The sequence below is a fragment of the Paramormyrops kingsleyae genome, chromosome 7 (genome assembly GCF_048594095.1).
Source record: "Paramormyrops kingsleyae isolate MSU_618 chromosome 7, PKINGS_0.4, whole genome shotgun sequence".
NCBI lineage: Eukaryota > Metazoa > Chordata > Actinopteri > Osteoglossiformes > Mormyridae > Paramormyrops > Paramormyrops kingsleyae.
In genome coordinates, this window is record NC_132803.1 from 22812077 (window position 1) to 22825981 (window position 13905).

The 13905-nt window shown below is 38.3% G+C and overlaps 3 protein-coding genes across 8 annotated transcripts in view; 1 reads left to right on the forward strand and 2 right to left on the reverse strand.

Moving 5' to 3' along the window:
• usp20 (ubiquitin specific peptidase 20) overlaps nucleotides 1–13905 on the reverse strand; it is a 161149-nt gene that overhangs the window by 13604 nt on the left and 133640 nt on the right. For 2 of the 4 annotated variants that reach the window (XR_002837776.2, XM_023807908.2), the window contains exons 2-10: nucleotides 3617–3734; nucleotides 3329–3429; nucleotides 2756–2809; nucleotides 2427–2489; nucleotides 1783–1917; nucleotides 1394–1496; nucleotides 990–1059; nucleotides 715–828; nucleotides 338–416 (exon numbers count right to left, since the gene is read on the reverse strand). Coding sequence is in view for 3 of the 4 variants with exons in the window: in XM_023807908.2 (XP_023663676.1) it covers nucleotides 338–416; nucleotides 715–828; nucleotides 990–1059; nucleotides 1394–1496; nucleotides 1783–1917; nucleotides 2427–2489; nucleotides 2756–2809; nucleotides 3329–3429; nucleotides 3617–3671 (774 nt within the window). In the remaining variant the exon portion in view is untranslated. Of the gene's footprint in view, nucleotides 1–337; nucleotides 417–714; nucleotides 829–989; nucleotides 1060–1393; nucleotides 1497–1782; nucleotides 1918–2426; nucleotides 2490–2755; nucleotides 2810–3328; nucleotides 3430–3616; nucleotides 3735–4068; nucleotides 4283–4319; nucleotides 4762–13905 lie in introns of those variants that run through there. The other 2 variants (XM_023807911.2, XM_023807910.2) reach the window with 2 other exon arrangements.
• Nucleotides 4859–9457, forward strand: c7h9orf78 (chromosome 7 C9orf78 homolog). The gene is made up of 9 exons (XM_023807915.2): nucleotides 4859–5073; nucleotides 5350–5409; nucleotides 5732–5783; nucleotides 6355–6425; nucleotides 6556–6633; nucleotides 7121–7318; nucleotides 7451–7587; nucleotides 7708–7806; nucleotides 7906–9457. The coding sequence occupies exons 1-9, from the start codon at nucleotides 4994–4996 to the stop codon at nucleotides 7995–7997; spliced, it is 867 nt and encodes a 288-aa protein (XP_023663683.1). The 5' UTR covers nucleotides 4859–4993; the 3' UTR covers nucleotides 7998–9457.
• Nucleotides 9528–13618, reverse strand: med22 (mediator complex subunit 22). Of its 3 annotated transcripts, none has more exons than XM_023807918.2 (5): nucleotides 13479–13618; nucleotides 13108–13247; nucleotides 12946–13026; nucleotides 12424–12632; nucleotides 9528–10452 (listed from the first exon to the last, which is right to left on the reverse strand). In XM_023807918.2, exons 2-5 carry the CDS (start codon nucleotides 13228–13230, stop codon nucleotides 10263–10265), a joined length of 603 nt encoding a protein of 200 aa, XP_023663686.1. In that variant the 5' UTR covers nucleotides 13231–13247; nucleotides 13479–13618; the 3' UTR covers nucleotides 9528–10262. The 3 variants fall into 3 exon arrangements, with proteins under 3 accessions (XP_023663686.1, XP_023663687.1, XP_023663688.1); XM_023807919.2 differs by lacking the exon at nucleotides 9528–10452 and adding an exon at nucleotides 10459–10936; XM_023807920.2 differs by lacking the exon at nucleotides 9528–10452 and having other exon boundaries at nucleotides 10999–12632.

Below are 13905 nucleotides of genomic sequence, written 5' to 3' on the forward strand. Positions count from 1 at the left end.
AGAGGAGCATCTGTATATCATCATAAGCTCTTATTAGATGAGAGAGCAACAAGTCGTGCATATGAGGTCACCTGCAAACATCGCACAGAGCAACCAACACTACCGGCAAATCGCCCTTCAGATGATTAACAGGCTTCAAGGAGATTATACTGTTTTTATATGGTAATGATTTTTAGTCGATCGTAAAACATTCAATCAAAACATTCTTCTGCTGCATTACATTGCATTTGTCACATTTCATTTCTTCCAAAGTAATCAAGCGCGATTCCATGGGGAGATGTAACAGGCCTCGGATGAAACGGCGACAGGATCGCCCCCTGCTGGAGGTGCTCCCTACCTGCTGAGCGTAGCCTCGGAACATGGGGTTTACCAGCTTGATGCCATGGGACAGGCTGGTGGGGACCACGTAACTTGGCCTGTTGGGAGTCAGAGAGACACGCAGTTACATTTCACCCTGACTTTGTTCATTTGGAAAGATTTGCTTGTGTTCTGAAATTATGGGATTTTCATGAATCGACTAAACAGTTCAATGGTCACTCACGCCGCTGCATGTTTTTAAAAATAACAGTTTTGTTAAATGCTGTTTTTTTGGTGCCCAGTGATATATAGACATTAAAACTAACAGCCAGGGTGACAGTAAGCCGACAACACGTGGGAGATCAATGTGTGGGCTTTAGTCAGAAAATTAATAACTGAAAATCAAAAATTAAATACCTTTTCTTGTGCCACAGCTCAGAGATGAGTTTTTGGTAGCTTTTACACAAGGCAGGTTTCTTGTCGGTCCGGACCAGACCACCGCATTCCAGGAAAAACTGGGTGAGTGGTGGACTTTGCAGGGATGGAGAAAAACACAACATCTTCATGAGCCACTAATCAAACCTTCCCATAATACCCTGCGGCCCACTTCAGCATGTTGTCCTCAAATGACCACGGATCTAAATAGCCAGACTGAAGAGCCTAGCTAGGGACAGGGACAGAGGCCAGCTTACCAATTGGAGAGAGCCTGCAGAGCGGCATTCATGTAGCACGAGTTGCCGATGTTCTTCATGCCAGTGAGCCCTTTGCCAGAAAGAAATATGGATAAACTGACAGCCCAATTACATTAATATTTATTTATTTAGCAATTACTTTAGTTCACAGCGTTGTATTGGGGTCAGCCAATACAAAGTGATGCGTTTGGGTCAGCCACCACCCCGGGAGCAACTGGGATTAAGGGCCTTGTACAAGAGCCCAACTCTGCCAGATATGGGATTTAAACTCACAACCATTTGGACATGAGCACAGATCGCTAATCCAGTGAGCTAATCCGCTAGTTGTTCTGCCCCAGACATCATGGCCGGTATGCAGCTGCCCATTACAGTGGCACCAGCAGGCAGGACTGAGGACGTTTTACCTCGAGGTTTTAGCTCATCTTCCTCTGACTCAGACTCTTCCTCGTCAGCCACGGCTATGGGCACAGCTTTTAGTGGGTGGCTTCCTGTCTGCAGCACAGAATCCTGGGAAATTCAAAAGGTGATAAAAAGAAAAAAAAAAAAGAAATGTGTAGCTCTGTCCGAAGCAGCCCGCCCACCACAGATCACAGTATTTTATAATAATCTCATCCTGTGACTCTACAGAGCAAAGTGTAATATGATATAAATTATATATAATAAAGTCATGCAGAGTAATGACTGTTCCAGAACCAATACTGAAATAACAGAGAGTAGGAATGCCGCAGGTGGCAAAGCCAAAAATGCAGCACTGGTGTGACGGAGACTCTGCCAATGTTGGGTGAGGTCATACCTGCTCCAGAGGTTTGCAGGGGTGGCTGCCAGGTGCTGGTAAAACAGGCCTCTGCTCCAAGAAGACCTCCCTCTCGCAGACATAGCACCAGATCCGGAAGGTGGTCAGGTTGACCGTCAGATTGTGCTTTTTCGCCTAAACGACACAAGAACACCGGCAGCATTCAATGTAAAGCAGTGAAAATCACATACATGAACACATCAAATATTTTCTGGGACCGATCTCTTTAAATAAGATAAGAGGAACCCTGTTGATCAAAGGGGGAAATTCCTGTGCATTGAGCAGCAAGGTACGTATGTAATTTTCAGATAAACAAACATAACTGCAAAATAAGACAAAGGGCAACGACAGCACACGTAGTGCAGACAAAGTACACAGTACTTCCTACGAAACATCCTAAAAAGGATATTAAGGAAATAAACAAACATAAATGAAAATAAGTTAATGTGTAGTGTATGTACAATCAAAAAAAAAAAAAAAAAAAAGATCGTACGGGACTTTTTCCAACCACTAAATCTGGAAAGACCTTCACCTGTGATGAAATCAAAAAAACATAGCATAAATTTGAAAAAAATAGATAGGTGTATCTCAAGTTAATTAAGGAAAAAAATCGCAGTACAAAGGGCAGGTAGTGGCAGACTTACCTGTGCATGTAAGGTGCTATGATCTGAATAGGACTCCCCACAGCCAACATACGCACAGTCCTTCTAAATGGAAACAGGGGCGCACACTGCTAAGTATCACGCCGTGACCGCACTGTGTTAATACTGTATTCATCCTTTCCTTACTGATTTAAAAATGCACACGACAATAATAAGGGCAATGCTGATGGATGCAGGAGAAAGAGAATTAGCATTTAAATATCTGTGTTTTCTTCATGAAATATTTATGGGTAATTAATGCATTCAGGAAAAACTTAGATTAACTGAAAGAAACAGATTCCAGATAATGCAGAAAAGCTGCCCATCCTTACCTGCAGACAAGCCCAAAGGTTGGGGCCCACAGCACCGCATGACTGACACGTGCCCTTTAGCGCAACACAGACAAGCAAAGACCACAATTACCTCACAAAATCATTCAAAACAATATACGGTGTGTTTTTTTCATACGTTAAGCTGGCTTTTCATTTGTATTGGAAACTTCATTAAGGTAAGATATTTATTTGCCATTTGAACAAGGTGCATAGGACTTATTTGGTTTTCTTTGGTTTGACTTTGCACTCAATGTGATTTGATTACTCTACCTGCCCTGGGATTCAAACATATGCCTTTTTGGACAGGGGCATTAAAGCATATGAGCGACACACCTCTAGAACTAGTGCTGCATAAACCCTATACACATTTTAAAAACATACTCAGTATTTCCATTGTCGTATATTTCACATTTTGCTGCATCTTTTATTGTTCATATTAACAACAAAGCATTAAAAATACATCTCTAAAATGTTGATTATCTACAGCACATTACTGTGAAGAAGGCAATTAAAACAATAATTGTACATTTAAAAATGTAATAACTGTACATTAAGAAATTAAAACACCCATACCTTTGATTTCTGTAGAAGTTCCTCCTTGGTAACCTCTCCAATGGAGTCTAGATGAGGGCAAAGCTCTGCCTGGTTTGTCATCTTTCTAGCATTTGTTTTACCTGCAGATTAAAAATATCATAGTAATAAAATATAAGAATTGCCATGTACATTTCTGTATATGCAATCTTACAAAATCATACAAGCACTTATGTGACATTTTGGAGAAATTAACCTCAAGTTCATAGATAAACGTTAATTCATAGAGGTTCTCATAATTTAAATATTCTAAAATAAATACATAATCACCACTCTCATTTGTCCTATTTTGAACAAAGTACATATAGAAGTCTTTGGGATGCATATGCTGTACGCTTGCCAAGACCTGTCATGTTGATCTTTACTACGGAAGCCAAAGAAAATGCTGTTTCATGAAAGCATAACACCGCAGAAAGACTACACTGAACACGCCATCTCATACGGAAAAGTATGGGAAATGTATTCCCACCCTTGGTTTACATGTCGTTCCTGAGACTAATCTCGGTTATCATAAAAAGATTACAGTACGAGCAAAGAGCAATGTCGGCGCCAGAGATGCAACAACACACGTAACATTTGGTCGCACAAAATATCACAACGTAGCGTTTACTTAGTCCACATAGGAACTCATACAAATAACCCGCATCACTATGTTGTGCAACGTCATACTTAGAAATAACTTTTAGCCACCTTACTGTTCAGCAACAGAATTATGATAATACCTGTTAACTCCATCTGTCAATATTCAGATACAGTCAAATGACAGCAATTGCAGTCACGACACACCTTGATTAAACGATACGTCGTTACTCTTGGATTTTACCCAGCCTGCATTGAATAAGATAACGCATTCTGCAGATAAACAGGCCCCGTTTTTACTTCTTAACAACTGGGTAGGTGCATTCGCCAGTAAACGGGGATGACACTGCACGCACGTATGCACAGCAAATCCTCAATTCAGAGACGTATTCACCTCCTCCACATAATGCAAAGTCGGTGTTCGGAGATATTCATTTTGACGGGCAGAAATGAGGAAGAGGGACCCAGTTGATGCCACGGAGAGATCCCAGCCCCTGTCCAATTATTTACAACACGGTTTGCGTCAGCTTTGTTGTGTTTCCGGTCCCCGAATAGTCAGTTAGCTGCATTCAGACAGCGGAGCGGCTTCGATTTTGTGATCGTGATACACGATACATCTACGTGAATTATAAAGAAACAAAGATAATTAGAAACGAGGATGGTATTCATATCATGGATAATGATGCTTGCAAGACACTAGTAAATATGATTATGGCCTGCAGACATGTGAACGTTATACTTTAAACAGACATGGAATCCCGTAGCATTTGCTACATCTTCCAAACAAAATGTAATAAGCATGATTTCAGAAAGCTAAAATTTGTAAGAAAATGACACAAGCCAGAAAACAGACAACGGATACGTGAGACAAAACGATTTTATTTGCGGTCCCATACGCATTACAGCACGTCATGTCCGGTTTATGAATAATTCTCAATAGGAACTTCCGCTTAATATACTGAGTATGCGTTGTTGCTGAATCACGTGACAAAGCATCGTCGAGCTAAAACCCCACAAACTATAGATTGTGAAGGAGTTGAGCTTTAAATCCGGAATTGTACCGTAATAATGCCGCCTTCAAAGAATTTCAGGAGAAGGAAAGCCGACTCGGATGACGAGGAGGATGAGGAGATAACTGCCGAAGTCAGGTGGGTAGTTAGCTATCTCGTTAGTTACATGGTTTCTCATAGTTTACTGGATCGTGTTAAAATGTCCGATGGATATACAGTATTTATGTAATTGTGCATTGCTAACTAATTAACCACATTCGGCAAGTGGAAACCAAAATTATTTTGAGGTTAAACGCGAATGTAAACAATGCCACGCTTCTGTTGTATTTCAGGAAGCTATGTTTGCTTCAGGAATGGCTTTTGCCTTATGCGTTGTAATTACATCTTCTCATTTGTATTCCGTATTTCACACAGGTCTAAAGTGGATGAGGTCAAAGAAATTCAGAGTTTACGTAAGAGACAAAGCGGCGTGAGGTAATTTTGTTAAATAAAATAAATGTAGTTAACTCAGCCACCAGCGGAAGAGAAACCCTCGTAAACCTCTGCATATCCATGAACTAATTTAGTTCTAACCTGGTTTATGTATACCAAAAAATAATTTGCTTTTTTTATCAGGATAAAGTCTGTGAAAAATGGCAAGAGCTGAGGTCTGGTCCTTGATATAGAAACTGTAATCAGAGTTAATCCTTATATTTCACACCTCAGGAAAATGGTTCTAAGGAAACCTTGCATGTCATATTACGTTTTTTTTTTGTTACATGTCATAATTTGACAAATTTCTAATTCTTTATTTCAGTATAGTATCATTGCTGGTTGGTGAGAAACTGCCACCAGAAGCTGAGATTGAGGTGGGTTTTGCACAGCTTATTAAAACCCTATCTTGTCCCTTTGCACTACTTATTCTGGTGAAGGTCACGGTGCTTTTTAAACCAGTTTTATGTAAAGCTGCCCAAAAGTTAAACAGATATGCCATAATATGGTGTATCACTAGAAATGATAAATCTGTTATTCCATTTGGCCGTATCCTGTGACCCTGACAAAGATACTAAGAAAGGGCCATCTGACTAACAGACAACTCACACTTATGAATGGGCTGCCATAAAGCCTGATATGTTAAAAATTAAATTAAAAGTTAAATAAAAGAATTAAAGTTGAATACAATGGTTCATAATAACAAATACGTGCTATTTTGTGATGCTCGTGGAAACATTACCCAGCTTCAGCGGTTTGTCGGCTCTAGGTACAGTACAGTGCCAGATATACTTTTAGTATTACTGTATTTTTATTATTGTGTACTGTATTATTATTATTATTATTACAATTGTTCACACTTGCCTACAAACCTGATGACTGTCTCTATAAACAAACAAAAAAAAAACCACATAAAAAAATAGGTTGTTCTTTCTTTTGTTTTTCCAGGATGATCCTTTTAAGCTGAAGACGGGAGGTGTTGTTGATATGAAAAAGGTTAAAGACCGAAACAGAGACATGTAAGAATGGAAATTTCCAAATGGGAACAAACAATATTTTCAATGGATAATTATATTCAGGTAGTGTCACTTGCATTGTATTATTTGTTAGGGGAGCTTAAATGATGTTTGTTTGTGATTGATTCTTCAGGACCCAGGATGAAACTGATCTTAATCTGGGAACGTCTTTTTCTGCCGAGACCAATCGAAGAGATGAAGACGCTGATATGTATGTCTTTAATTTTGTGGCTTGTACCCCCTTTAAACTTGGAGGAAACTTTATATTTTTTAAAATGATATTTAACCACAGTGTAACACATTTTTTTTATACTCCATCATTATCTGTATGATTTGAGACTGTTTGGTTCGAATTTTATGTATATTTCTGCATAAAAGTTAAAGCTAATTATTTTGCTAATATAATTCTGAAGGAAATATTTATTCAGATTTATCTTATTACTGCAGTTGCTGGTAACAATTTTGTTGTGACTGAAACAGAGTGCAAGAATGGAGATTTTAAACTTTGATTCAAATCTCTAACATGGTAAAATCTGCATATCATCCTGTCTCGAATTGATTTATTCAACATGCTAATTATATTAGGAAGGTTACGACTGCAGTTATTGTGCTAAAATTATTTCAGCAATTCTAAGACACAGCATGGTAATTTCTTGTTTTCTGCAGATTCTTACTCTGCCATTATGTTTTTCTGCCAGGATGAAATACATCGAGACGGAGCTAAAGAAAAAGAAAGGGATGATAGAAACAGAGGAGCAAAAAGTCAAAGCCAAGAATGCAGAAGACCTGCTTTACGAGCTGCCAGAGAGCATCCGCGTGGCCTCTGCCAAGAAGACGGAGGAGATGCTCTCCAACCAGATGCTGAGCGGAATCCCAGAGGTGGACTTGGGCATAGAGTGAGTTTGATGAAACGTAAAGCGCCACATTCAGCATGTTTATGTTTATGTAGACGTTACGGTGACTGGAAATGAGCTCATATTGAATCATTGTGTAATAGTTGACAGCTTATTTCTTTTAACCCTTTTAAGCGCCAAGATAAAAAACATCATCTACACAGAGGAAGCTAAAGCTAGGCTCATAGCCGAACAGAGGAACAAAAAGAAAGACAGCGGCACCTCTTTCGTGCCCACCAACATCGCAGTCAATTACGTCCAGCACAACCGCTGTAAGTAAGAGTCACACAGAGTAATGAGTGAAATGTTGTATTGCGGCCGTGTCGTGTGAATTTATGCTAGTTGATTTGTGCACACTTATCCATGGGCTCACTTTACACCCGTGATCGTAGTTTACCATGAGGACGTTAATGCACCAGCGAGACGACATCGCGAGGAGCCCAAGGCGCGGCCTCTCCGTGTGGGAGACACTGAAAAGCCTGAAGCAGAGAGTAAGTCCCGCATGACCCGCGAGCACCTGGCAGTTGTGCTGTGCCTCTGTAGCCGGCCGGGGGTCATGCTGAGAATGACATGGTGCTTGATTCCCACAGAGACACCCCCGAACCGAAAGAGGCCAGCCAATGAAAAGGCTACTGATGATTACCACTACGAAAAGTTTAAGAAGATGAATCGCAGATATTAAAAGCAGATTTATATCCCAGTTTTATTATCCTCTTTTTGTTGTCCAGTTTTCATCTGTTTTGTTTGTATTTATTTACCTGTATTTGATTTCATTTGATTTAAAAAAAAAAATTTAAAAATTCCAGTTTGAGGAAATGTTTTTTGTTTGTTTTGTTAGTTAAGATAGGGCTGTTAATGGCAAATGTTAAATTCTGCAAAATCAGGTGATGGATGTTTTTAGACAGCAAGAGACTAAACATTTGTGATGCTGTTTATTTTAAGCTGTTGTCATACAGTCATAAGAAACTCATTAACATAAAAGATTCATGGGATGGTTCAAATAAGAGCTACTGCTTATGGTGACAATGACTGAATACATTATAAATGTGGGATGGATCCTCTTGTAAGAGGAATAGCATAGAACTGTATCAAACCTCGTGAACCTTGTCGCTGCCTTGCTATAATGTCCAAGATCCCAGTCACCTCCTTTCACATATTGCTGTTACATCTAAAAAAATCACAAATTGTATCTTGTGAAAATATCATGCATACTCTGATAATGTTAATTTTTCCAATAGAAAACAAGTTTATTTTAGCCACAGCTCTGACCAGGATAGGTGAATGGTTGGGTCATTGAATATATTTCTAAAAGGCATTCTATTGCATTCTGTTCTGTTCTCTAAGATGCAGTGTATTGTTATACTATTACCTAGTGTAAAATACCTCAGTCTTTGCTTTTTATGTTGAGTCTATCAGGTAAAAACTGTATCTCATATATGATCATCTACACTTTAAACCAAGCATTAATCATATGCTAAGAATATGCTGTCTAATGTCTGCAGAGTACACATTTATACGAAGAGAAAGCCATTCTAGGTTATGGAGACAAGTAGCACAGAACGTGTAATAGAGTATTGGTTATTACAATATGTTATATACAGTATGTGTAAATATATCATTTAGTTTACCTTTAAAAAAATCCCCTGTATGCTTAGGAATCTGTTTAATTTATGAAAGTCTATAGGAAATCCTGGTAAGTACCCTTCTTCAAGCATCATTTCAGTGTTAATTTACCTTAAGTTAATTTACATTTACTAAGCTAAACTTAAAGGCTAGCTTTGCATTGCTCAGAAAGTCCTAAAAGAATTTACAAATATTAGTGAGATTGAAAAGAACATTCTGAGCCATGTGTTTTGTAAGATACTTATTTTGTATTTCTAAAAACACTGCTATTAGAGACAACCATTTCCTTAATAGTATTTTTTTCAGTTATTGCATTTTTTTACATTGATTGTGCCCCTGTTGATTCACTGTCGCCCTGACAACACACTCATTATGAGTCTTGTAGTAACTCTTGATTGCCATAGTCATGAATAATTTCTTTCCAGAAACTTTATTGAAGTTTATTTTTCCTTGTGCCATTATTGATTTGCCGGATGTAAAGTTAAACATATTTCCACTAATAAATACTTTTTAAAAGTTCTCTGATTCATGACAAATTTTACTTTAGCTTCTTAATTCATACATTTCCAAGACGCCTGGAAACTGAAGATTATTTTAGGTATGGCACTTTTATTAATTAACTATTGTTTATACAAATGGAAACGACCATAGCATACAAACCCAACTTACAAAACAAAACAAATTCAAGTACAAAGTAACAACAGCTCAAAATAATACAAAATCCATTTTTATAAAGTCAATCCTGAAACCAAAAACACAAAAAATTCACTTTTAAATATACAGTGTTAAGCCCAGATAAGGTGAAACCCACAGATGAGAACGTTACCATAACAGTCAAAGTTCTTCAAAGAGCAAATGGTCATATTGTGTACAGTATGCAAATAAAATGCCACAAAAGGTCTAGTTTGTTCAGCTACATTACTACTTTGTGTGTTGGCTACATCCTGACTTAATAACATCAAAACGAATCATCAAAATATCCTGAGATGGAATGTGCAAGAACTAAGAGGTTCACTGCTGTTTGGCATTAGTCTAAACAACTCACTACTCAACATCTCTCTCCTAGATCTGTTTACACTGAAACAAACGTCAACTACAGAAATACAAAAATCACTATGTTCACCAAGGTGAACTTGGCTCAGCCTTGTGGACAACAGCTACCTGGGTCAGTTTTCAATGGGACGCCGGAAGATGCTCCTGGGTCTCTTGTTCCAGAATGCAAAATTTAATGGAAACACATACCTGCCGTCATTAAAGGTTTAATGCTAACATTTGGGCCAAAAACAATGTCATGGACTCAAGGCGAGAGATCCGCTGCCACGCATTAGGGGTGTTCGGCTGCGTTAGTGCTGTGCCCATTGAGGTTTCCTGGGGTGGACTCCTGCGAGACTGGGCCGGCGATATCCTCCATGCCATCAGCAGAGGTGCCTGTGGAGGTGCCAGGGGAGGCACAGCTGTCCCGCCGATGGAAGGCTTCACATAAGGGCAGGTCGGCACCGTCCCACAGACTGTAGCTTTCCAGAACAAAAACCCAGGTACAGAATCAGCATGGGGGGAGGGGGTGCTTGGGCACACGAAACACACACACGCAGATCCACCTGAGAAGATGGATACGGGTCACACCAACAGACACATGCATACGAAGCAGGGAGAGAGCGCACGAAACAAGAGCTGCCCTTAGAAATATCAAGATAAAAAGTGTCCCGGCCACAGAGTTAACTGTATTTCCATTACAAGTGGTATAATATTCCTTTTTGAACAGAATGTGGCATCTTTCACATGTTCCTTCTACAGTGGTGCAATACTTATGATATTTACATGTAGTTTTTGTTATTAGCAGAGGGTGAAAAACTGGAAGGACTGACGTATAACAGGGGCATTATCAAATTTAAGCCAATCTGCAAGTGCTAAATGTTCCTTTGGGTAACAGTTCAATGCTACATAAACCAAAGGGAGATGCTGAAAATGTACAAGAGAGAGACTTAAAAACTCAAAAGCCTGTGGAAAAAAAGGTGCCAAGAATTAGCTGGAGGATTTCTGACAAGGAAAAAAAGACAATAAAACTTCTCATTCTACTTTATTTCACTCCTAAAATGTGAGTGGTGCTATTTATAGCTGATACAAACAAGACATTAATCTGTATTAAATATAAACCATCTACTTCGATAAACTTTAAGTACAAGTAATTTTTTAAATGATCCGTTGTATAATGATGAGTTACTTTACAGCAGACAAAAACTGACATTCTCATAACATACTGAGAATGCACTAAACAAGAAAATTATATAGTCAAATTTATGTTGCCAAAATCCACATGGAAAAAACATCCAGTCAAAGAATTATGTTTGAACTAAAAATGGAATGAAACAGATCAGAGCATAATGGCAAATCAATTTAATACTTAGCCAAAAGGTTCTTTACCTTTAATTAATAATTTTCCCCATGGGGATCAAAAAAGTATTGATTACCTTAAATCTTTGAAAGGAAATAAATCTAAGACAAAATTTTTTGAATAAAAAAACTTTACAGTAAAAATACGATGTAGTTATATGCTACATTAAAATTCACTTTACTTTTCAATTAAAAAATGTCTTAAAATGGAATTTAATCAACTTTTCTATTAAATGGCAATATCAAATTGATTTACCATTTAGTTGCAAACTAAGAGCTACCAAAGAACACTTTCCCCTTTTCTCCAGTACAATGAGTATAAAGTGTAAAAAATTATAAATATGAATTTTGAAGGTGCAATTCCTTTATACATAAGATTCAGCTGCAAGACCAAAGCTTTCGAGTGTTATTTTATATTTCCAGGTAGTATAAGGATTATAATTCAGGTCTACACAAAAATCAGAGTTTAAACTAAAACATTCTGATAAACATAAGTGACTTGCAAGTGTATGGCTTTGTTTTCATACTGCATTTCTGAAACTTTGCTTTACTTTGTAACTTTGGCTTACATGCCTTGAGCACAATTTTACAAAGGCAAAAATTAAATATCTGGAGGTGAGTTCATTCTTTTTCTTGACTGATGGAGAAGCTGCATGTTTGAACATGCAGAAATACAAAAGTAGGTATAAACTAACAGTTCGGTTGATTTACGTATAAAATTGTTTAGAAGTGCTCACAGAAAATGAGAAATCCTACTTCAAAACACTGGCCTTGTCAACTATAACGTGAGCAAGGCACATTTTTTCAAGTTTCAATACAAATGGGAGGCTTTCCAAAGCATTTAAGACTCAGTGAATTCCCTTAATCTCATTTGACTTGGTGCTGTGGAAGGCATTTATTTACACAACAACAACTGTGATATAAGCCTGTCTTGTTTCAACTCTTGATCAAGGTTCTTAAAACATGCCCGCCGTGGGCTTTCTTCAAATGGCCTATTTATATTATATTTTATACATTCTTTAAAAGGCACAAGGGGCATAGATATAGCCAAGGGCGGTAATAGGTATATACTCTGACTATGAGCCTATTTGTACCTGGATGAGTAATATTCTTCCTCTAGCTCGTACAGGTCAATTGCAATCTCATCACGCAGGGCGGTGAGTTTCTTATCGCACTCTTCCTGCAGGGTGCGCAGCTGCTGGTTACGCTGGCTAATGGCCTCATTCACTGAAGGGAAGTCGTTCAGGATCAGGAATTGTTTCAGGTCTGACACCAGCTTCATCAGTGACTCCCCTGCACGTACCTGTGCAAGCATATTTAAAAATAATAATCATCAACATCCACTACAGCATCTATGGTAAAACTATACGGCACTGTCAACGAAATTATTAAAGTTACTGAGCACCTAATGAACTGAAGACCTTGCAGAGGAAGGATATTCTGGATCTAGAAATCCAACAGATTTTTGGAATGATCAGGAGGCTTGGTTATTGAGCAGACAAATCCTAAAATGAAAAGAACCTAAACACAAGATTAGGCTAAATGAACCAAACTAAAAATCCCAAATCTTCTAATATCATACCAGTTCAAACAGCTTAGCATTTACGATCACTCACAATATTTGCTGCTCTAACATGCATCTCATAATGGTCCTGTTCTCCCTGCGTTGCCCTGGAAACCTGGGTTTCGTCCTCCACCTGAAATTTTGAACAAACATTTTACAAGAATATGCATTTATTTGATAAAGCTTTAACTTAGCCGTCTTTTACAACACCCACCTTTGCAGTTTTGATGATCTCTGTAAAATTATCTAGAATGGACCTTATGTCATCCTTCAGCCTCTTGTTGTAGGACTGAAGGAGAGTTTCCTTGCTTTGCGGGAGGACTCTTTGCGTGGACATCTTCAGTAGCTACGATACTGTAAAAAAAATCTCAGATAAGTTAATAAATAAGGAGGCGGTTGGTAAAGCACCAAGTTCTCATAAAGCAAGCATCCTTCACAAAGCAGAAAGCTGCTACCTTAGACTAAGCATCAGATACCACTGCACACATAATTAAACCGTAATACCTGCAGCTAGTGTGTAACATACTAAATGTAGTGTTAATTTATCAATTTGTTTCAGAATGATCATAAAAAGGCACAACGTACCTTTCAATTTACACAAATCCATACGGACATAAACTTGAGACAGTACATTCCCGAAGCGTAGGGAAAATTGTCGGTACCGGAACTGCCCACAATGCCGCAGAGCTCCTTCCTTTGACGTAGCGGATGTTGTCAGTACTTAAATTACCCACAATGCTTTCTCCTTCCTTTTCGTCTGATCTAAAATGGTGAGTGTGTGTGTTTTTACCATAGGGCGAAAGACTTGGCTTTCAATCTCTGAACATCCAGTTTATGCAACTTTAAAGATTCAGGAATATCATCATAGCGCGCGGGGAATGCATTGTGCTTAATGTTACAATAAATATTATTTAGAAAGTTTTCGGACAAAGTCGTTAAATACACTGCTCAGCTCAAGTCAAACATGAACTGTAACTGTACTTTGATAACATGTTTCGTATTCAGAAGAATA

Bases quoted from the DNA above. Each gene is read 5' to 3' on its own strand.
- med22 (XM_023807918.2), bottom strand. From the start codon at position 13,230: ATGTCCACGCAAAGAGTCCTCCCGCAAAGCAAGGAAACTCTCCTTCAG. The intron at 13,027-13,107 runs GTGGGTGTTGTA...TCAAAATTTCAG, and splicing joins AGATCATCAAAACTGCAAAG to GTGGAGGACGAAACCCAGGT. The intron at 12,633-12,945 runs GTGAGTGATCGT...ATGCTTGCACAG, and splicing joins ATGTTAGAGCAGCAAATATT to GTACGTGCAGGGGAGTCACT.
- c7h9orf78 (XM_023807915.2), top strand. From the start codon at position 4,994: ATGCCGCCTTCAAAGAATTTCAGGAGAAGGAAAGCCGACTCGGATGAC. The intron at 6,634-7,120 runs GTATGTCTTTAA...TTTTTCTGCCAG, and splicing joins AGAGATGAAGACGCTGATAT to GATGAAATACATCGAGACGG. The intron at 7,807-7,905 runs GTAAGTCCCGCA...TGATTCCCACAG, and splicing joins TGAAAAGCCTGAAGCAGAGA to AGACACCCCCGAACCGAAAG.